This window comes from Myiozetetes cayanensis, unplaced genomic scaffold (assembly GCF_022539395.1).
Source record: "Myiozetetes cayanensis isolate MyiCay16 unplaced genomic scaffold, myiCay2020 scf6-25, whole genome shotgun sequence".
NCBI lineage: Eukaryota > Metazoa > Chordata > Aves > Passeriformes > Tyrannidae > Myiozetetes > Myiozetetes cayanensis.
This window is the reverse complement of record NW_026087853.1, coordinates 37,682,834-37,698,860: the sequence shown is the minus strand read 5'-3', so window position 1 is coordinate 37,698,860 and position 16,027 is coordinate 37,682,834. Positions and strand designations below refer to the sequence as shown.

The following is a 16,027-nucleotide window of genomic DNA, read 5'->3' as shown; positions in this document are numbered from 1 at the left end:
TCCAGGTCATCTCCTGGGTTGTAAAATTTGAGGGATTGTTCAAAGTTAAAGAGCCCTCTAGCGAAACAGTCCAAAAACTGCTACATCCTTCTGACTACCATTGGTACAGTAGTACTTGGAAAGTAATTACAAATTGAAAGGGAGGTTGTCTCCTGTCACTTGGATAAATAAGCCAGCTTTTATTCTTAACACTTTTATATCTTTTTTTATATTGGTAAAATTCTGAAGTACCCTCACTTGTTTCTGCAAACATTTTGCATCTGAGCTTGTGCCTCTGTCTTGTTGCCTCTCAATCTCTTTCAGCAAAGAAAGGTCAAATATTTTGTCTCTCTAGAGAAAGTTTTTTGGTGCCTACTTTTGTAGATAACACATTTTTCAAGGCAATGTCATTAAAGAGAATCCTTTCAATTATTATTTTCAGAATAATCAAATTTAGGAATTTGCCACCTTAACAGTAACATTTTAATATATTTAATATAGTTCAGTAAGAAAGGCTTTTAAAATTTTCATAAAGCAAAAAGCCTGCTAAGAAGGTCATATTATTACAATATTATGTGAAAGAATGGAGGCTGGCTATGAATGTCACTTCAGTATGAATTCATGCATTGACTACTTTTTAGAATAACCAAGGTAATTAATGCTCAGCAAAGTAACAAGAATATTCAAGTTCTGTGATCTTGTAACTGGAACTATACTCTGAGTACTTAGAGATTTAATAGAACCCCTTGAAAGAGTCAGTCTTGTATCACGATTGATTACACTTTTCTTTAAAATGTTTATGGTTGAATGTAATGCTTGTGAAGATGATACTATGTTACATCTCACTGGAAAAGCTTGAATAATGTTACTGCATTGTAGGAATGGAGCCTCTTGCTTTGGAGAAGGTGCAGCAGAAGTCAATAGGAAGCCCTTAGATCTCAAATAAAAAGTTAAGGGAATTGTTCATGTTGCAGCAAGGAAAATTTAATTATGTCTAAATTTTTTATAAATTTATAAAACTGAAACATAGATTATCCTTTAATTTTGCATCATACAGTGATTTTTTTTCATACTTGGGCATAGTTAACAGTTACAGGATATAGTTTAAATATTATTAAATTAGAGGTGTGAAGGTAAACTATGTTTTTGTTTAAGTAAACAGTAGTGGTAAAAATACTGAGGAATCCAACTGGAAATACATTATTTTATTAGAAAGAAGAGAATGGTCTTGTGTGATTAAAATCAAGCAGTCTAAATCAGGCATGTTCAGAACACGAACAAGACTGCCTGATTCCTGGTTTTCCAATTCTTCCTCTGTAGAGCACAGACATCAAGAGAGAACAGTGATTACTTAGTACTAAGAGCATTTGATCATGCTAGTAACTGTTTTGAAGATGCAGTGCCAATAGAGTTTTACACCAAAGAGAAAAAAAATAAGATCATTTGCCATTCTGTCGAGTGTCACTTGTCATGAGTTTTCTGTTTGCATTGTGTTCTGGTTTATATGGAGACTCTCACCTGCTTGCTTTTTGAATGAGATTTGTAATGTCTGTTTTCCTTAGTATCTTAGAAGACAGTACATTTTAAAACAAAATGATGAAATAATTTTTGAAACAGGGCAAGAGCAGTCTCAGTGTCACATATATGTTCCAAAACTAGCCCATTCCACAGAAGTTAAGCTTAATTCCCTGCAGCTGGACTGAATAACAGACAACTCTTACAACTTCAGGACAGCCCTACCAACACTCTTAGGAAAGAAGGTTCAGTGCTAGATAATTGTATGTATGGCTAAAATTGAGATTGGGATGCTCCAAATAAAAATATATTTTTGTTTTTAAAGAAACCAATTTATGAATGTTTTTCCTCTCTTCCTCTGATTATGAAGGTCACTGTAACTAAAGTTTCCATTTGAAAATTAAGAGTTTTACTTGGTGAGAAGCTGATTTGCTTGTATGTTCCCTAAACTTCCACCTTATAGGTTTGATATTGACAGTGAATGTTTGGAAGTAGTGTGAAACTAAAAGATCCAAAATGCATATGCCACTAACGCTTAACTGTAATTTTCTCAGGAATTTGTTTTGAATCAGTCTGCATTGCTACAGATGATTAAACCAGACCAAACAGGTGCCTCAAATGAGAATGCTTTCTAGCTATCCAGTTTTCAGAGGTGTAAGATAATGTTCTTGTCAGAACAGCAGGTAGATGGGCTCAGTGCTGCCTTTTCTTTCCCACACTGTCTATTGTTTCTGACTAACCAACCCACATCCTGTCTGATATGGAGTGTCTCTGTCTCTTACAGTGTATTTTCTGTTTCCCTTAGAAAACTGTAACTACAGCTTCTATGATCACCACTAAGACACTACCTCTCGTCTTGAAAGCAGCAACTGCGACCATGCCTGCCTCTGTTGTGGGTCAGAGACCTACCATTGCCATGGTTACTGCTATCAACAACAATCAGAAAGCAGTCCTCAGCACTGATGCGCAGAATGCACCAGTCAACCTCCAGACAACAAATAAGGTCACTGGGCCAGGAGCTGAGGCAGTCCAAATAGTGACAAAAAACACAGTAACTTTGGTAAGCATTTCATGTGTTTGCCCTGCAGATATGTGTGGGTTTGGTTAACAAGAGGACTAGTGGAAAAAAAAAAAAAACAGGCATGTTTTTGCATAGAAAGGAGGACAGTAGGGACATGTTGCGAGTCTTCATTAGTTAACATTGTTGAAATGATAGTCTACAAGAAAAAAGTTTACTTTCCACATGGGAGGGTTTTGTTTGGGAGAATACTGTTTTGCTTTATAGAATTAAATCAGTGCTATCATCACCTGTGTAAAGTTTCCCGTTAGTAATTTTTAGTCATGGGGCAGCAGTGATTGCTTTGCCCTTATCTAACCTATGTGGCTATGTTCTGCAAAATTCCCACTCTTCTCTTTGGTAAACTAGATGTCAGACTTTCTTCATTTGATCAGTTTGGGTTTATATCTTAAATTTTTTTTTGTGTGTCAATCTTGGTCTGGAAACTGGGCGTAGTATAGCATTGTGACAGGGAAATTTTACTTCTGAAGTAAAGGCTATGGCTTCACTAAATATAAAACCAATTTATCCTTACTGAAAAATACAGTTTAATAATGAAAATGGAAGATGTTTCTTCCTAATGAGGCATATGTTTGTGATCAGAATAGAGAAGACTATTTGAGTTAGTTTTTTCTACTGTTCTCTCTTCCTATGTCATCCCTTGCACCACTCTCATCTGTCTTTTGTGTCTGTGCTTCATTTCTTTGCTGAGTAACTCATTTAGGTTTGAGGAGATGATTCTGTTTTAATAATAGGCTATGATCTGTGCTTCTGAAGCAAATTTCATCAGAAATACCAGAATATTTTCTCAAGCATTAATTAATCAGTACAAGATCTTTTTGAAGAAAATTCCAATCTTATGTGGGTGGACAGAAGTACAGATGGCTGTAAACTAACATGGACATTAATTTCAGAGAATCTCCCCAGGTACTCAGGGTAGCTTGAAGTGCTGTTCAGTGGTTAATCACATGGCAGCTCCATGCAGCTGATTTCAGTTAGACAAGGAAGTATTTAGGATTCCTTAATATCAGATCTTAATTGCTTCAAAAGAGTGGCCTACAATTGAAAATTTCAAGTCGTGTATTTAGAGTCCCTCATAGTGCCATTAATATTGCCAAAAAAATTGTAACTTCCAGATCTCTACTATTTGAGTGAGATGCTCTCTTCTTCTTCTGCATGCCATGCACTATGAAAGGACCCTGGTTCATATAGCCAGACATCAAAGTCTGTTACTATTTCCTATCTGTTGTAAAGTCAGTTTTTAATGATTAAAACAAATAGGACTTTTTGTTATCTTCAAGTGAAATGATTTTAGATTGCAAAGCACAGTAATTAGTACAGTTGAACTAAAAGGAAAGATACCTGCAATTTACGAAGCAAGGTGTGTAGGAACTAGAACGTAAGATTACCTGTCTTTAATATATTTCTAATGAGAACCTGTTTACAGAGTAGAAAACCAAGGACATCAGATTTGAAAATGCATTCAGGAGGCTGATTTTGGTGAACAACTTCAAAGCTAATTTCCTCTTACTGAACTGTCTTATGTTCTTATAGCAGGTTCAGGCTACGCCTCAGCCCATAAAAGTGCCGCAGTTCATCCCTCCTCCCAGACTTACTCCTCGTCCAAATTTTCTTCCGCAGGTGAGTATACAGAGAACAAACAATAGAAGAGAGAAATTATAGCATAGATAGAAGATACTTTTGGCCAACACTGTGTCAGTGTTTATTGGACCTACTGGAGGTTTGGGGATGATGCCAAATTGGAGGGTGCAGTACTCTCGAGAGCAGTGCTGACATTCAGAGAGCCTTTGACAGGACAAAAGAATGAGCAGCAGGAATCTCTTGAGCTTCAGCATGGAAAAAGGCAAAGTCTGGCAGACTAAGCCTCTGCACAGATATGGGCTGGGGACTGACTGGCTGGGGAGCAGCACAGCTTAAAAAGTCTTGGTTGACAGTAGCTAAACTAGTGATGTGCCCTAATAGCAAAGAAACCTAGCAGCATACTGGGCTGTACCAACAGGACCACAGGCAGTCAATTAAGGGAAGAGATTATCCACCTTTCCTCAGTAATCAGAAAACTGCGTCTGATGAACAGCACGCAGTTTTGGAACCCCTGGTTGATAAATCTGAATGAAACATGGGAAGTAAGCTGGGGGGGACAGGAATATGTGAGTTGTAGAGCGGGGCTGAGGGATCTGGGCTTGTACAGTTTGGGGAAGAGGCTTTGGAGGCACCCTAACAGCAGCATTGTTTCCAGTATCAGTAAGGAGATAAACCAGAAGATGGAGGCATAGGTGCTTGGCAGGAGAATTACAGGCAGTGGTCATAACTTGGAACAGGGGAGATTTAGACTTTATATAAGGAAACAATTCTCTCGTTGAGGACAATTAGGAGCAGAAGAGGCTTCCCAGACGTGTTGTGGAATTCCATCCTCGAAGTTTTATAAGACCTATCTGGACAAAGTCCTGAGCAACCTGATCTGCATTTTAGTGTTGGCCCTGCCCTGAACAGGAGGTCAAATTAGAGACCTCCTGAGCTGCCTCCCAGCCTGTATGAGTTTGTGATTATGAAATTCGCATATGATGGTTACATATGGTCTTTTTTGCATCAGATGGAATGAACCCATGGAACAGGTGTCAGCAAAATCAAAGCATCACCTAAGGACTTAAATTGCTGTAATTGTTGTTTGCCACTCATGAGTGAACAAGGAAAAACGAGATGTCTTTAGATCGTTCCCGAATATTTCTATGTTGCAATAGAGTAACCTCTGTTGAAGCTGAGCACTAAAACTTGTGATTTACTTTATTTTTATGGTTTTGGAAGGACACAGTTTTCTTCTTTACTTAAAAAAAAAAACATGGAGAAACTATTTCATTTGTAAGAAATATGTGGTGCTGTGAATAAAAGACTAAAATCTTTTGCAAAATGAAAAAGAAAAGTATAGGCTGATATCTGATTAAGATTTGGGAATGGTGAGTTCTCCTGGAATGTGACCTAGTTTTCCATGGTAAAATGCTTTATGGAGTATTAAAGGTGGATAGGACAATAGAAATCAAATAAGGAAAAGAAGAGCTTAATTTTCAAAGTAATGTGTTCTACTTCTGTACTCTGTAATGGTATGATAAGAACAAACTTAATATGCACAAGAAATAAGCAAGTATTGGTGATGGAGGTGGAGAAGATTCTTGTGGCTCTTTTCATGTGAAAGAAGAGAAATTACTGTATTTACCCGTAGCCTTTAGTACTTTCTATGAGGGATTAATGTATAATCTTGTCAATTTTTTGGCTTCACAAGATTGATTGTACAGGTGTCTAAATAAATATATAGGGTTGACAAAGGTAAGAGGTATTTGCTGAAAAAAAAAAAAATTTCAGGACACAATCAACTGTTCATAACTTCTTGGAGGTTCAGTAAGAAACCCTGAAACACACTTTTAACATGAGCGCCTCAGCTATGCCTGTAAATCTTACATGGGTATTTTGGCTTGCAAGACCAAGATGTTAATTTAGATGCAGTTAAGGCACTTGGCAATAAACATTCAATGAAAGTGTCTGTACATCCAAATACCATTTCAGGGACAGTGACTGCATATGCAAATGTTATGGATGGGGTTTATGTAAGTAGGCTTGAAAATACGGCTTTTTTTTCCTCATAGCATACTTAGGGCGCTGTGCTAAAAATTACATTATCTAAAAAATCAACTAACCTCCTGCAGATTATACAAACTGAATTGAAAGACTTAGTAAAAAAGTTAATCTGAAATACTGGTATTCAAATCCCTCTCTTTTTTTACTTCTTTCGTCTTATATTTTTGCAGGTTCGACCTAAACCAGTTGCCCAAAATAACATTCCTATTGCCCCTGCACCTCCTCCAATGCTTGCAGCTCCTCAGCTTATTCAGAGGCCTGTGATGTTGACAACGAAGTTCACACCCACCTCTTTACCCAACTCGCAGAACTCCATACATCCAGTTCGTGTAGTTAACGGGCAGACAGCAACCATAGCCAAAACTTTCCCTATGGCACAGCTCACCAGCATTGTGATAGCAGCACCGGGTACCAGGCTCGCTGGACCTCAGACTGTACAGATCAGCAAACCAAACGTTGAAAAACAGGTACAGATAAAGTGCCTACTAATGCAAGATACTGCACTTACTGCTTTACTGTGCAGGTTTGGAGAGGATGACAACCAGGGAGAAATTTTCAGTGGGTACCTGAGAGACTCATGTTCCAATGACAGTACAAATTGTGGAATGACTTGCAGCTTTTGGGATAGAAGTTACCATTTCCTTTAATTTGGGCCATGGCACCTTTTTCTCCTGCTTCAGTGTTTTATGCTCCCCCTACTGTTTTAACTTCAGTAGTTCATAAGCAGGCTGTATTGCAGGGTTTGACTTGTATCTTGGAGAACGAGTACAAACTGAAACTCATGTTCATATCAAGCCCTTTTGTTTTGCAAAGGGTGGCGATGTGAAAGGCAAAATTTGCACAAAACTGTAGTGGTATTTAATATGATAAATGCAGCCATTTCTTCCTTGATCCCTTGGTCTTGTGGTCTTGTGATTGGAGGCAAAATAGTCTCACTCAGCTTCTGAAGTCTGACAGCTGGATTGATTGAGTGGAAGAAAGACCCTCAGAAACAGAGAATTCTGGATGTTTGGTTTTAAAGTGTCTCTCCAGACAAGACTTCTGTAAAATAAAACATTACTTCAGTCAGTGTGGATTGCAACTGAGAGTTCTTGCCATTCAGTTCAAGTAAAGCAATATTCTGTTTCACTTTTAACTCTTATATATTGTATGTTAATAAGAGTATATTTTATACTATATTACACACTATAACATACAATATTTATGTTATTTATATAGATAATAGTAGTATCTGTGTAACTTACAACTCTTTCATAGACTAACATGCCTTGAAGTTACTTTCTTTCTGCTTTTGAAATCACAGAGACTATGAAAATCATGTGCATGAGAGATATGCTCATGGTCAGTTCTGCTTATGAAGTCTCAAGAGTAGATTTCTTGCATACCTCAGGGCTGTTCCACAAATTACTCAGCAGTGTGTGCCCTTTTTGTGTGATTTGAAGTTGTACTTCTACAGTACTTGACTTCTGATGCCTGTTCCTTTTGATGTCAGCAGTGTTTGTTTCCTCTTTGAATAAACTACTGGCAATTCAACTACTGAAATACGTAACAGAACAACGGTGGTGGTTCAATAATACATGAATTTTTCTGTGTATTTTCTCCATATCATAAAGGGGAAAAGTTTGTCTCTCTTTTAGCTTTAAGTTTGTCTCTCTTTAGCTTTACCACACTCAGTTTATAGCCTCAACAGCTATGCCATGGGCTGAGGACTGTCATGCAGAAGATTATGACTTGAGAAGAGGAAAATACTTCAGAAACATCTGAGATTGTAGGACTCAGAGACAGTTTTTTAGCCATTCATAATTCTATGTACTATAAATACTAAGGAGTGAGAAATACAAAATGCATGTGCCACGCAGAATGGTTTCAACATGGAATTCTTCCACGGGATGAGTTGTCTTGAAGTGTCTCTTAGTTTTCCCATACCTTATAGTCGTTTCTGTAGCAAAGTTAACTCTTTAAGATGACTGTTATTTTTTGCTTGGCTTATGGGTTAATGGAATGGTGGCAAGGCTGTTTCATCCTTTGTTAGATGAAAACACTTTATTTCATTCCTCTCACGTCAGATTCTTCAATTAAGTCTTTGTTAGTACACTGCCGGGTATAAACGTTTTTCTCCGTATCTGCGGAAGTATTTGTTTTGCTTTAATAGTCAAAGTGAAAAAAGTTCTTCTTATCACTGAGTGAGAGAAACACTGTTTCTTTTCAGACTATTAAACCACATGTGGAAACAGAAGAGAAGCAAACGGAAAGTCGTACAGTTACTCCACCTGCTGCACCGAAGCCAAAACGAGAAGAAAATCCACAGGTAACAGAAAACAACCAGAGCTTTCTTTTAAGAAAAAAAAAGGGCATTCGGTCCTTCAGAAAATATTTTTCTCCCTCTGTTCCCTCCAGACTCCTTAACTTTAACATTCCATACATTCCTGTTGGGCAGCAGTAGTTGATAAGGCTACAGAATAAGAAATCTAAATATGTATAGTGTGTTGCATTTTTCAGTTCTGGAATGCATTTGGCTTCTGCGTCTTTTGTAAGTTAGAAGATAATAATTTCTTTGTGATACTTCCTTCACAGGGGTTTAGATTACAGTGTTGATTTCCATTCCTTTGAAGTTTTAGACTCTGGAGTTATTCTTGATGCTGAAGAAATGTCTTTGTTTTGCTTTAGAAAATATTTCTGCTCTGGTAAGCAGGATGGAAAGAGACCATGTATATTCACATTCTGCTTGGGTTTTAGTCCAGTTTAGTTTGGGGTGAAGGAGTGGCTAAAATAGCTGTTTTCTTACAGCCTTTCTGCCATGCAGAGCTATAAAACTGACCACAGCTAAATGCTCTACTTCATTTGTTTCTGTAGATGGATTCAACTACTGTGTGAGCACTTATTGCTGTCAGAACAAATTCTGATTTTAAACCTGTTCATTTCCTCCATTAAAATTAGAATCCTTTAAGAATGCTATAGCCCTTATCAAACAGCAAATGCAAACCAGAATTGTTCCTTGTAGTTCACAATAGATGGAGAATGATCTTAAACTAGCAGTATTTTTCTGGCAATTGAACTGTGTTGGTATTTACTGAGAGTCAATCACACAGTCACTTCAGTGCTGGACTGGAAGTAAAGACACTGCTTTCTTGCTCCCATTTCTGGGATCATGAGCCAACTCTGGGATCATGAGCAATTGGCATTTCCTTGTATCTCAGTCTAGGTTCCTGTCTAGAAAATGAGACTGTTGTCTATTCTTTCTGAAGCAGTTTGACATACATGAATGAAAAGTGATTTATAGAAGCAAAGTATTACTAAAAATATTTTTGTTGCTTAGTTACCTGTCAACTGCCTTTAAAGGGCCAAATGACATAACTTATCCTAACAGTTGGACTTTTAATGATCTTTTTTCTCCCCCCTCACAGAAACTTGCCTTCATGGTGTCTCTGGGACTAGTTACTCATGACCACCTGGAAGGTAGGAAAAATGTCTTAGGTTGGTTCTTGCATTCCCTGTTTCATGTTCATTCTGAATTGGAAGTAGGGTTCCAAAATATTTCTATATTAAATGAAGTATTTTCATGCACAGTAGTACCTTTGGGATGTCTGTACTCTTGATCTAAATTAGTTTGTTGTACATACTTTTTTATTCCTCTTATTACATTGAAACAAAGCAGTTACTTATACAGTGGAGGTGAGTGGTTGGGAAGAAAGTGTATGCTCTGGTAGTAGGAAAGAAATCAGTGGCAATATTGGGCAACTGTTGCTTTTTGGACAGCCCCTGTATCTGCAAAGATACACCGTGGATAATTTTACTGTAACCTACATCTGGATTTTTCATTTATTTCATGATTTCATGAGGTCGCAATTTGTAATGAACAAGTTAATGGATTATAATTGGTTTTATAATTTAAACATCTAATCCTATACAGTGAAAGACAGCCTGTAATTTCAATGACTTGCATATTTCTTTACTGTATTTTTAAGTATCAGCAAGGTTACCAGAGGCTTTTTGGTTTAGATCCCAGTTACGCTGACCATGAGTTTAAAAGTGTTAGTCATAGACTACTTGGCAAGAAGATGGCAATCACTTATTAGCTGGTTGAGCACTGTATTTGTATTCCTTGTCAGCTCTTAGTTTTCAAACCTTCAGGAATTAGAAGTATAACACAGTTGCCGATATTGGGCATGATTGGTGTTCTGTAGAAATCTTTACACTTCTCCTCACATGCAAACTGAATTCTGAGGACTTTATATAATTTCTGAGATCTGTTGTTTTCTAACCTGAATGCTTTGTTTTACAAGAAATCCAAAGTAAGCGACAAGAGAGGAAAAGAAGAACAACAGCAAATCCAGTGTACAGTGGAGCTGTTTTTGAGCCTGAGGTATTAATTTTTTGCTGGGGGAAGCTACTATTTTCATTCTGATCTTCTGTGTCTTTCTGCCATGTTGCTACCTCCTAAGCTATCTCAGTCCTAACTAGACTGGCAAGCTATTATTTATAGTTCAAAAGGCCATTGCAGTGACGTGACCCTTGAATTTTTAAATAGTAAATACATTGGGGTGTTCTGCTAATACTTTTGTCTTTTTCTGCCTTCTCCTATGTAAAGCTCATGTTAAATGGCAATATGTGTTGGTCAGCTTATGTGTCAGCCTGAAGCAGTCCAGATGTCAGAAGCAGTGTAAAAAAGTTAATCTTTCTGAAACTGTGCTTCAGAAAACAAAACAAAAAAAGCCAGTAATCTCACTTAGGGCTACTGTGGTGTTCCTCAGCTAGTGTATATAGTTTTTCCAAAAATGTTGGCCAGCAAAAATTGTTATATTCTTCCCTGCAGCGCAAGAAGAGTACAGTCACGTACCTGAACAGCACAATGCATCCTGGGACACGTAAAAGAGGTGAGGTATACTTAGACCTGTCTCCCTGCTGTATGCACCTTCCTCCATATTGCATTTGTAGTCCCTTGCTGATTTGAAGAGAAAAACAAGAAGGATTCTACAGTACTTCATTTGTCCAGTAAATTTCCATGGTAGACAAAGACCATGACTTCTAGGGATTAGAATAGCAAGTTTTATTACACAGTTCAATGTTTCCTTTCTGTTTCACTCTCCAAAAAAAAAAATAATTCGCTAGATATAGCAAAAGTGAAAGGTGTTTGAACATCATTTAGTGGTATGAAGCTGCTGTCAAGATCCTGTTTCTAATGACTAGATTGTATTGTTACTGTCAAGGAGAAGGTGGTTATGGAAAAAGCATCTGTGCCCTGAATAGGAGAGGAAGCTTAGTGTGACAAAAGCCTTGTTCCCCACTGGGAACAGAGATGGGTCCTTCAAAAGAACTTATTTTGAGCAAGAAAAGCTACCATACTTGTACTAAGCGCTTTTCTGCAACCAGAGTGCCACTTGTCCTAAAGTGAAAGATGATCTTTCATATAGGTATGCAGTATTATTCAGAAGAAATCCTTCTGTAGAATAGGTGAAATTTTAATGCTTAGGTTATGGTGAAACAGGTGAGTCAGAACAGTACAGAAGAGAACATGATACCATTTTTTGTGCATGGCATTGACCACACTTACATGACAATCTTTACCTGATTTTTGATGATTTTCTGTAGTCCTCGAAGACTCATAATACCTTCTCTGCTCCTGAGTTTGCTTTCTAAAAAAAGTAATCAATCAAATAAAAAAAGCCCCAAACAGTCCCACCTAGCGCTGACCAGTTCCATTATCTTTTGGGCTTTTTGGCTGCAAGGTCAAATATTCATTTGACATGTGCTCTTCTTGATATACCTTTTCAGTCCAGCAGGCAATGTGGCAAATCTGGCACTTCTGCAGCTATGCTGTTTTTAAATAAAAGACATGTCTCTCCTGCCATCCTCTAATAACATTAAATGTATTTTTTCAAAATGATATGATGTAGATTTTATAGAGAGAGTTTTGCATTTACTCCGTGGATTAATGTTTCTTCTTATAGTAATGATTTCTTAATTTTATTTTAGAACTCATTGTGAACAGTTATTGTATCAATGGAAATGATTGCATGCTTTTGTACTCGATACTCTCTTATCCTATTTTTGCAACTGACTATTAAACTTTCTGATTTTTTCCTCACACTCTGTTGTGAGCCTGTACCTTGCATCAGCACCAAATTAGTAGCACACATTTTCAACTGACAAAAGATTTGGAAGTATACATTTGTTTTGTAATTTAATATAGCAATATATTGAGTGAAAAGCTTTTGTGAGCATATGCCCTTGAGAGCTTTAGTTTAATTCTAGATGGTGCTGAGCATGTCAGAAATTTCAGCCATGGACATCACTATCAGAAATCCGTTTCCAAGGACGTACTTAGTTCTGGAACATATCCAGACCTTAAATGCAAGGCTTAGCATGTTAATAGGTACAGACTGACAATCTGTAAACATAAGATCTGGGGAATTATTCCTAGATCCGAACTCCTTTATGTTTACATATCCATAAATTACCCTGGAGAAGGGAGGCAGAAATGGTGATTACCTACTGGTTTTTTTACTGTCTTGCTTTGCATTCATAATTTTATAAAAATTGTTCTGAACACACTTTGCGCATCTGCTAGTCTAAAGGAGCATTTAGGAGCTGCACATAACCAAACATCCTTGACTGAGAAAGCCTAAGAAAGAACACAGAATTTGGAGGAGGTTACAGTAGAAGAGCAGTGATAGGTTAAAACTGGTAGTAGTTATGGGTCGGACAACAAGACCGTTCTTGAGGTAGCCTAATTTTTAAAATGTACCAGTAGGGTAGAAAGTGCTGATTAGTGGATTTAAAAAAGGGGAAGAAAAGTAGGAAGTTGGTGAGTGTTGGCCTCTGATAAAGGACTTAACCTTTGTGTAGATTTATGCTGACACTAGAAAGATAGGGAGGTGTGGGCTAACACTAGAAAAGATTTAATATTAGTTATTGTCACTCTCTCTAGCTTTGATGCCAACATGTTTCCCCTAAAAACTGAACAACCTCATTTCTAGGACTGGCAAGTGCCCCCATGCTGCTTTTGTGGCAATGATTCTTTGACCCTCTACAGAGCTTATTCCTATTTCTTTCTGAAATACATCTTTTAAGTGTTCTTTCCTTGCAAAATTCTACTTAAAGATTTCTAAAAAATGTTTAAATCTTTGCTTCTGTCCTTCCACTTGTAACTTTTGTATTAACTTCCTCTCTGTGCTACATCATTTCCTTTTTCACGCTAGCCAATGAGGACCACTGGCCAAAGGTATGTAAGATCATTTTTCCTTTCTTTTTTTTTTGTTTGTTTGTTTGTGTTCCCTGTTGTTAATATGTAGGTCGTCCACCTAAATACAACACGGTGTTGGGGTTTGGGGCTTTGATGCCCACGTCCCCTCTGTCCAGTTATCCTGACTCCCCTGAAAATGAAAAGACAGAGACCACATTTACTTTTCCCGCAGCTGTTCAGCCTGTGTCCCTGCCTAGCCCCAGCTCCACAGATGTAAGTAACTCTTGGGGAGGGGATTACTTTTAGAAAGTTATGCAGAAACAGAAGGAAAGTCATTGCAGATTTTGTTTCTTTAGTCTCACTCGTCTTTTGTCCTGATCCAGTGCAGTGAAACGGTCCACCATTTTTTAACACCCTTCCTTTTTCCTCCTGCACCTATGTTGCAATCCCATAGAGATTTTATTTATAACTCCTTCAGTGGATTGAAACATTGGGAGGCACCAGGCATGCTAGATGAGCTCATTTCTTTTGTGCGGTGTCTGAGATCTTGTCTGACTGAATTGAATCTGTCACCCGTGAAAAAGGGGTGGGGGGGAAAAAAGGAGAATGAAAAGTATTAGTTACAGGCCATAATAACAAAAAAGTTATGTTTCTGTAACGAGAGAAGGAGGTGAACTGCTTCGTCATGCAGAATAGCCAGGAGTAGTTCCAGTATTTGCAGCACTGATTTGGCAGAAAGTGTATTGTATCTGTTCAGTGTGGGTAAAAGAGTTCTCAGGAGTTGTAATGTACTTCGGTTAAAGTGCTTACATTTTAATAACTCATATCTACGGGGCACAGTTTAAAAATCAAAAGGTGCTTGCTTATTTCTTCATACTAGTGCTGCAAACTCCTTCTGTGATCCCCTTTTAAAAAAAGACATTGTCACATATAGTTGAGGCCCAACCATTTGAAACAGGCTTAAGGAAGAGTTGGATCATTTTGTTTTCATCTATATAGTTGCCCTGCTGTAAGTACATAGACTGAGAGACCAACCCTACTGACCACATAGAATGGGGAATAGAAGCCTCTTAACTGTATTTGATCTGCAGAAGTAAGAGTAGAAATAGTACAAGTGTGTCTGAGGCACCAAAATAAGTAGATGCAGTTCTGATACCCAGGGAATATGTATGTGAAATTAAAAGCTTCTCTTTTATATAGTAATTTTTGAGAGCAGGATAGCACTTGACTGTAAAAAGCCTTTCCTGGCAGTCAAATGAATGGGACTGTGGAACAGCTCCTCAGGGATAAGGTGGGACAGCTCCCTCTCTGGGTACTTTAAAAAATAAGCAGTACAGATAACTTGCAAATATGCTGAAGAGCACTTATGTTATATTGGCCCCAAGAGAAGGACTGGATGATGGGGTGGGGGTCTTTCCTATCTCTGATGTGTGCATATACTGCCCAGTCTTTTCCCACTGTGTAACACCTTTCAAAACAGTAGGTTGAGATGTTGCCCTATTTTTTGGCAGCAAACTAAATCAAGAATAATGAATTTCTGTAGCACTCAGATCTAGTTCTGAATGCCCTTAATTTTCTGGATTAGGATTGTGTTTAGGCCTAGGTTCTGGATTTCTTTAATATTCATTAATTAATGAAAATTTATGTGATTTAAAGAAGACAATAGAAGATTACACAGCAGATAATTAATATTCTCTCCTACCAGAACATATCATAATATAGCACAGTGACACTCTTTTGCCTTTAAAATTGTATATAAATCCCCTTTAATGTTTTCAGACAAGATGTTTAGTTTATACATATGCAACAGGACTAACATTTTTAAAGGATTTAGTTTTTTCAAAGAATTTTATACTGAAGTCCCATTCAATACATATTCGCTATCAATTGGGCTAATTTGGTAGACTTCTCAGAAATACTTGGTATTGAATTCTGCTTAAATAAGATATATGTAAAAGTAAAAAATATATTTTGAAGTACTGATAGAAATATATTTTACATAAAAATAAACTATGTAACAAAATGTGAACCTTCAAAGACATGAAAATATCAGAAAGGAGACAAATATATGTTCTTTTGTCATTAGCTCTTATAATTCTTACTTGCTAATCATAAAAAGAGGAATGGTTTCCAATTGCCATCATGAGCTGGAAGGTAGTCTTCTGTTATTATATTATCATAAAATTGCTGTATAAGCTTGAGCAGTCACATCACTTTTTCATGATTTGGTTTCTTCTATTTATATATTTGTCATGCTGCTTGCTTCTCCCATCTGAGTTTTGAGAATTTAGCAATACTTATAAAAACCTTAAGCATCCTTGGCTGGAAAAGCACAATATAGTGCTGGAAAAGTAGTGTATATTTAAACAGCAACAATACGAGTCATGATGGAGGTAAAGACAAAGAGGAAAATGAATTCTTTGGCATTTGAGGACCTTGAAACTTAATTAGATGTAGAATACAGTATCCACTGAAATGCTTATGCCACAGCTTATGACTGGTGCTGCCACTGAGGAGAACTGTGCTGCCTGTCACCAGGAGTTCTTTCTCATCATTGCAGTGCCTCCTATGTTTCAGCACAGATATATCTGAGGCCTCATAGTGGTCTGCATAAGGGAACTGGCATAGCTAAAAATTATTAGTTT

General features: G+C 37.4%; 1 protein-coding gene across 11 annotated transcripts in view; it reads left to right on the top strand.

Moving 5' to 3' along the window:
- Positions 1-16,027, top strand: part of PHF21A (PHD finger protein 21A) — a 136,397-nt gene that overhangs the window by 103,080 nt on the left and 17,290 nt on the right. For 9 of the 11 annotated variants that reach the window (XM_050336589.1, XM_050336581.1, XM_050336585.1 and 6 more), the window contains 8 exons: positions 2,300-2,554; positions 4,106-4,192; positions 6,370-6,666; positions 8,409-8,507; positions 9,604-9,655; positions 10,483-10,562; positions 11,013-11,073; positions 13,492-13,655. In XM_050336589.1, coding sequence (XP_050192546.1) covers positions 2,300-2,554; positions 4,106-4,192; positions 6,370-6,666; positions 8,409-8,507; positions 9,604-9,655; positions 10,483-10,562; positions 11,013-11,073; positions 13,492-13,655 — 1,095 coding nt within the window. Of the gene's footprint in view, positions 1-2,299; positions 2,555-4,105; positions 4,193-6,369; positions 6,667-8,408; positions 8,508-9,603; positions 9,656-10,482; positions 10,563-11,012; positions 11,074-13,398; positions 13,422-13,491; positions 13,656-16,027 lie in introns of all 11 variants that reach the window. The other 2 variants (XM_050336591.1, XM_050336590.1) reach the window with 1 other exon arrangement.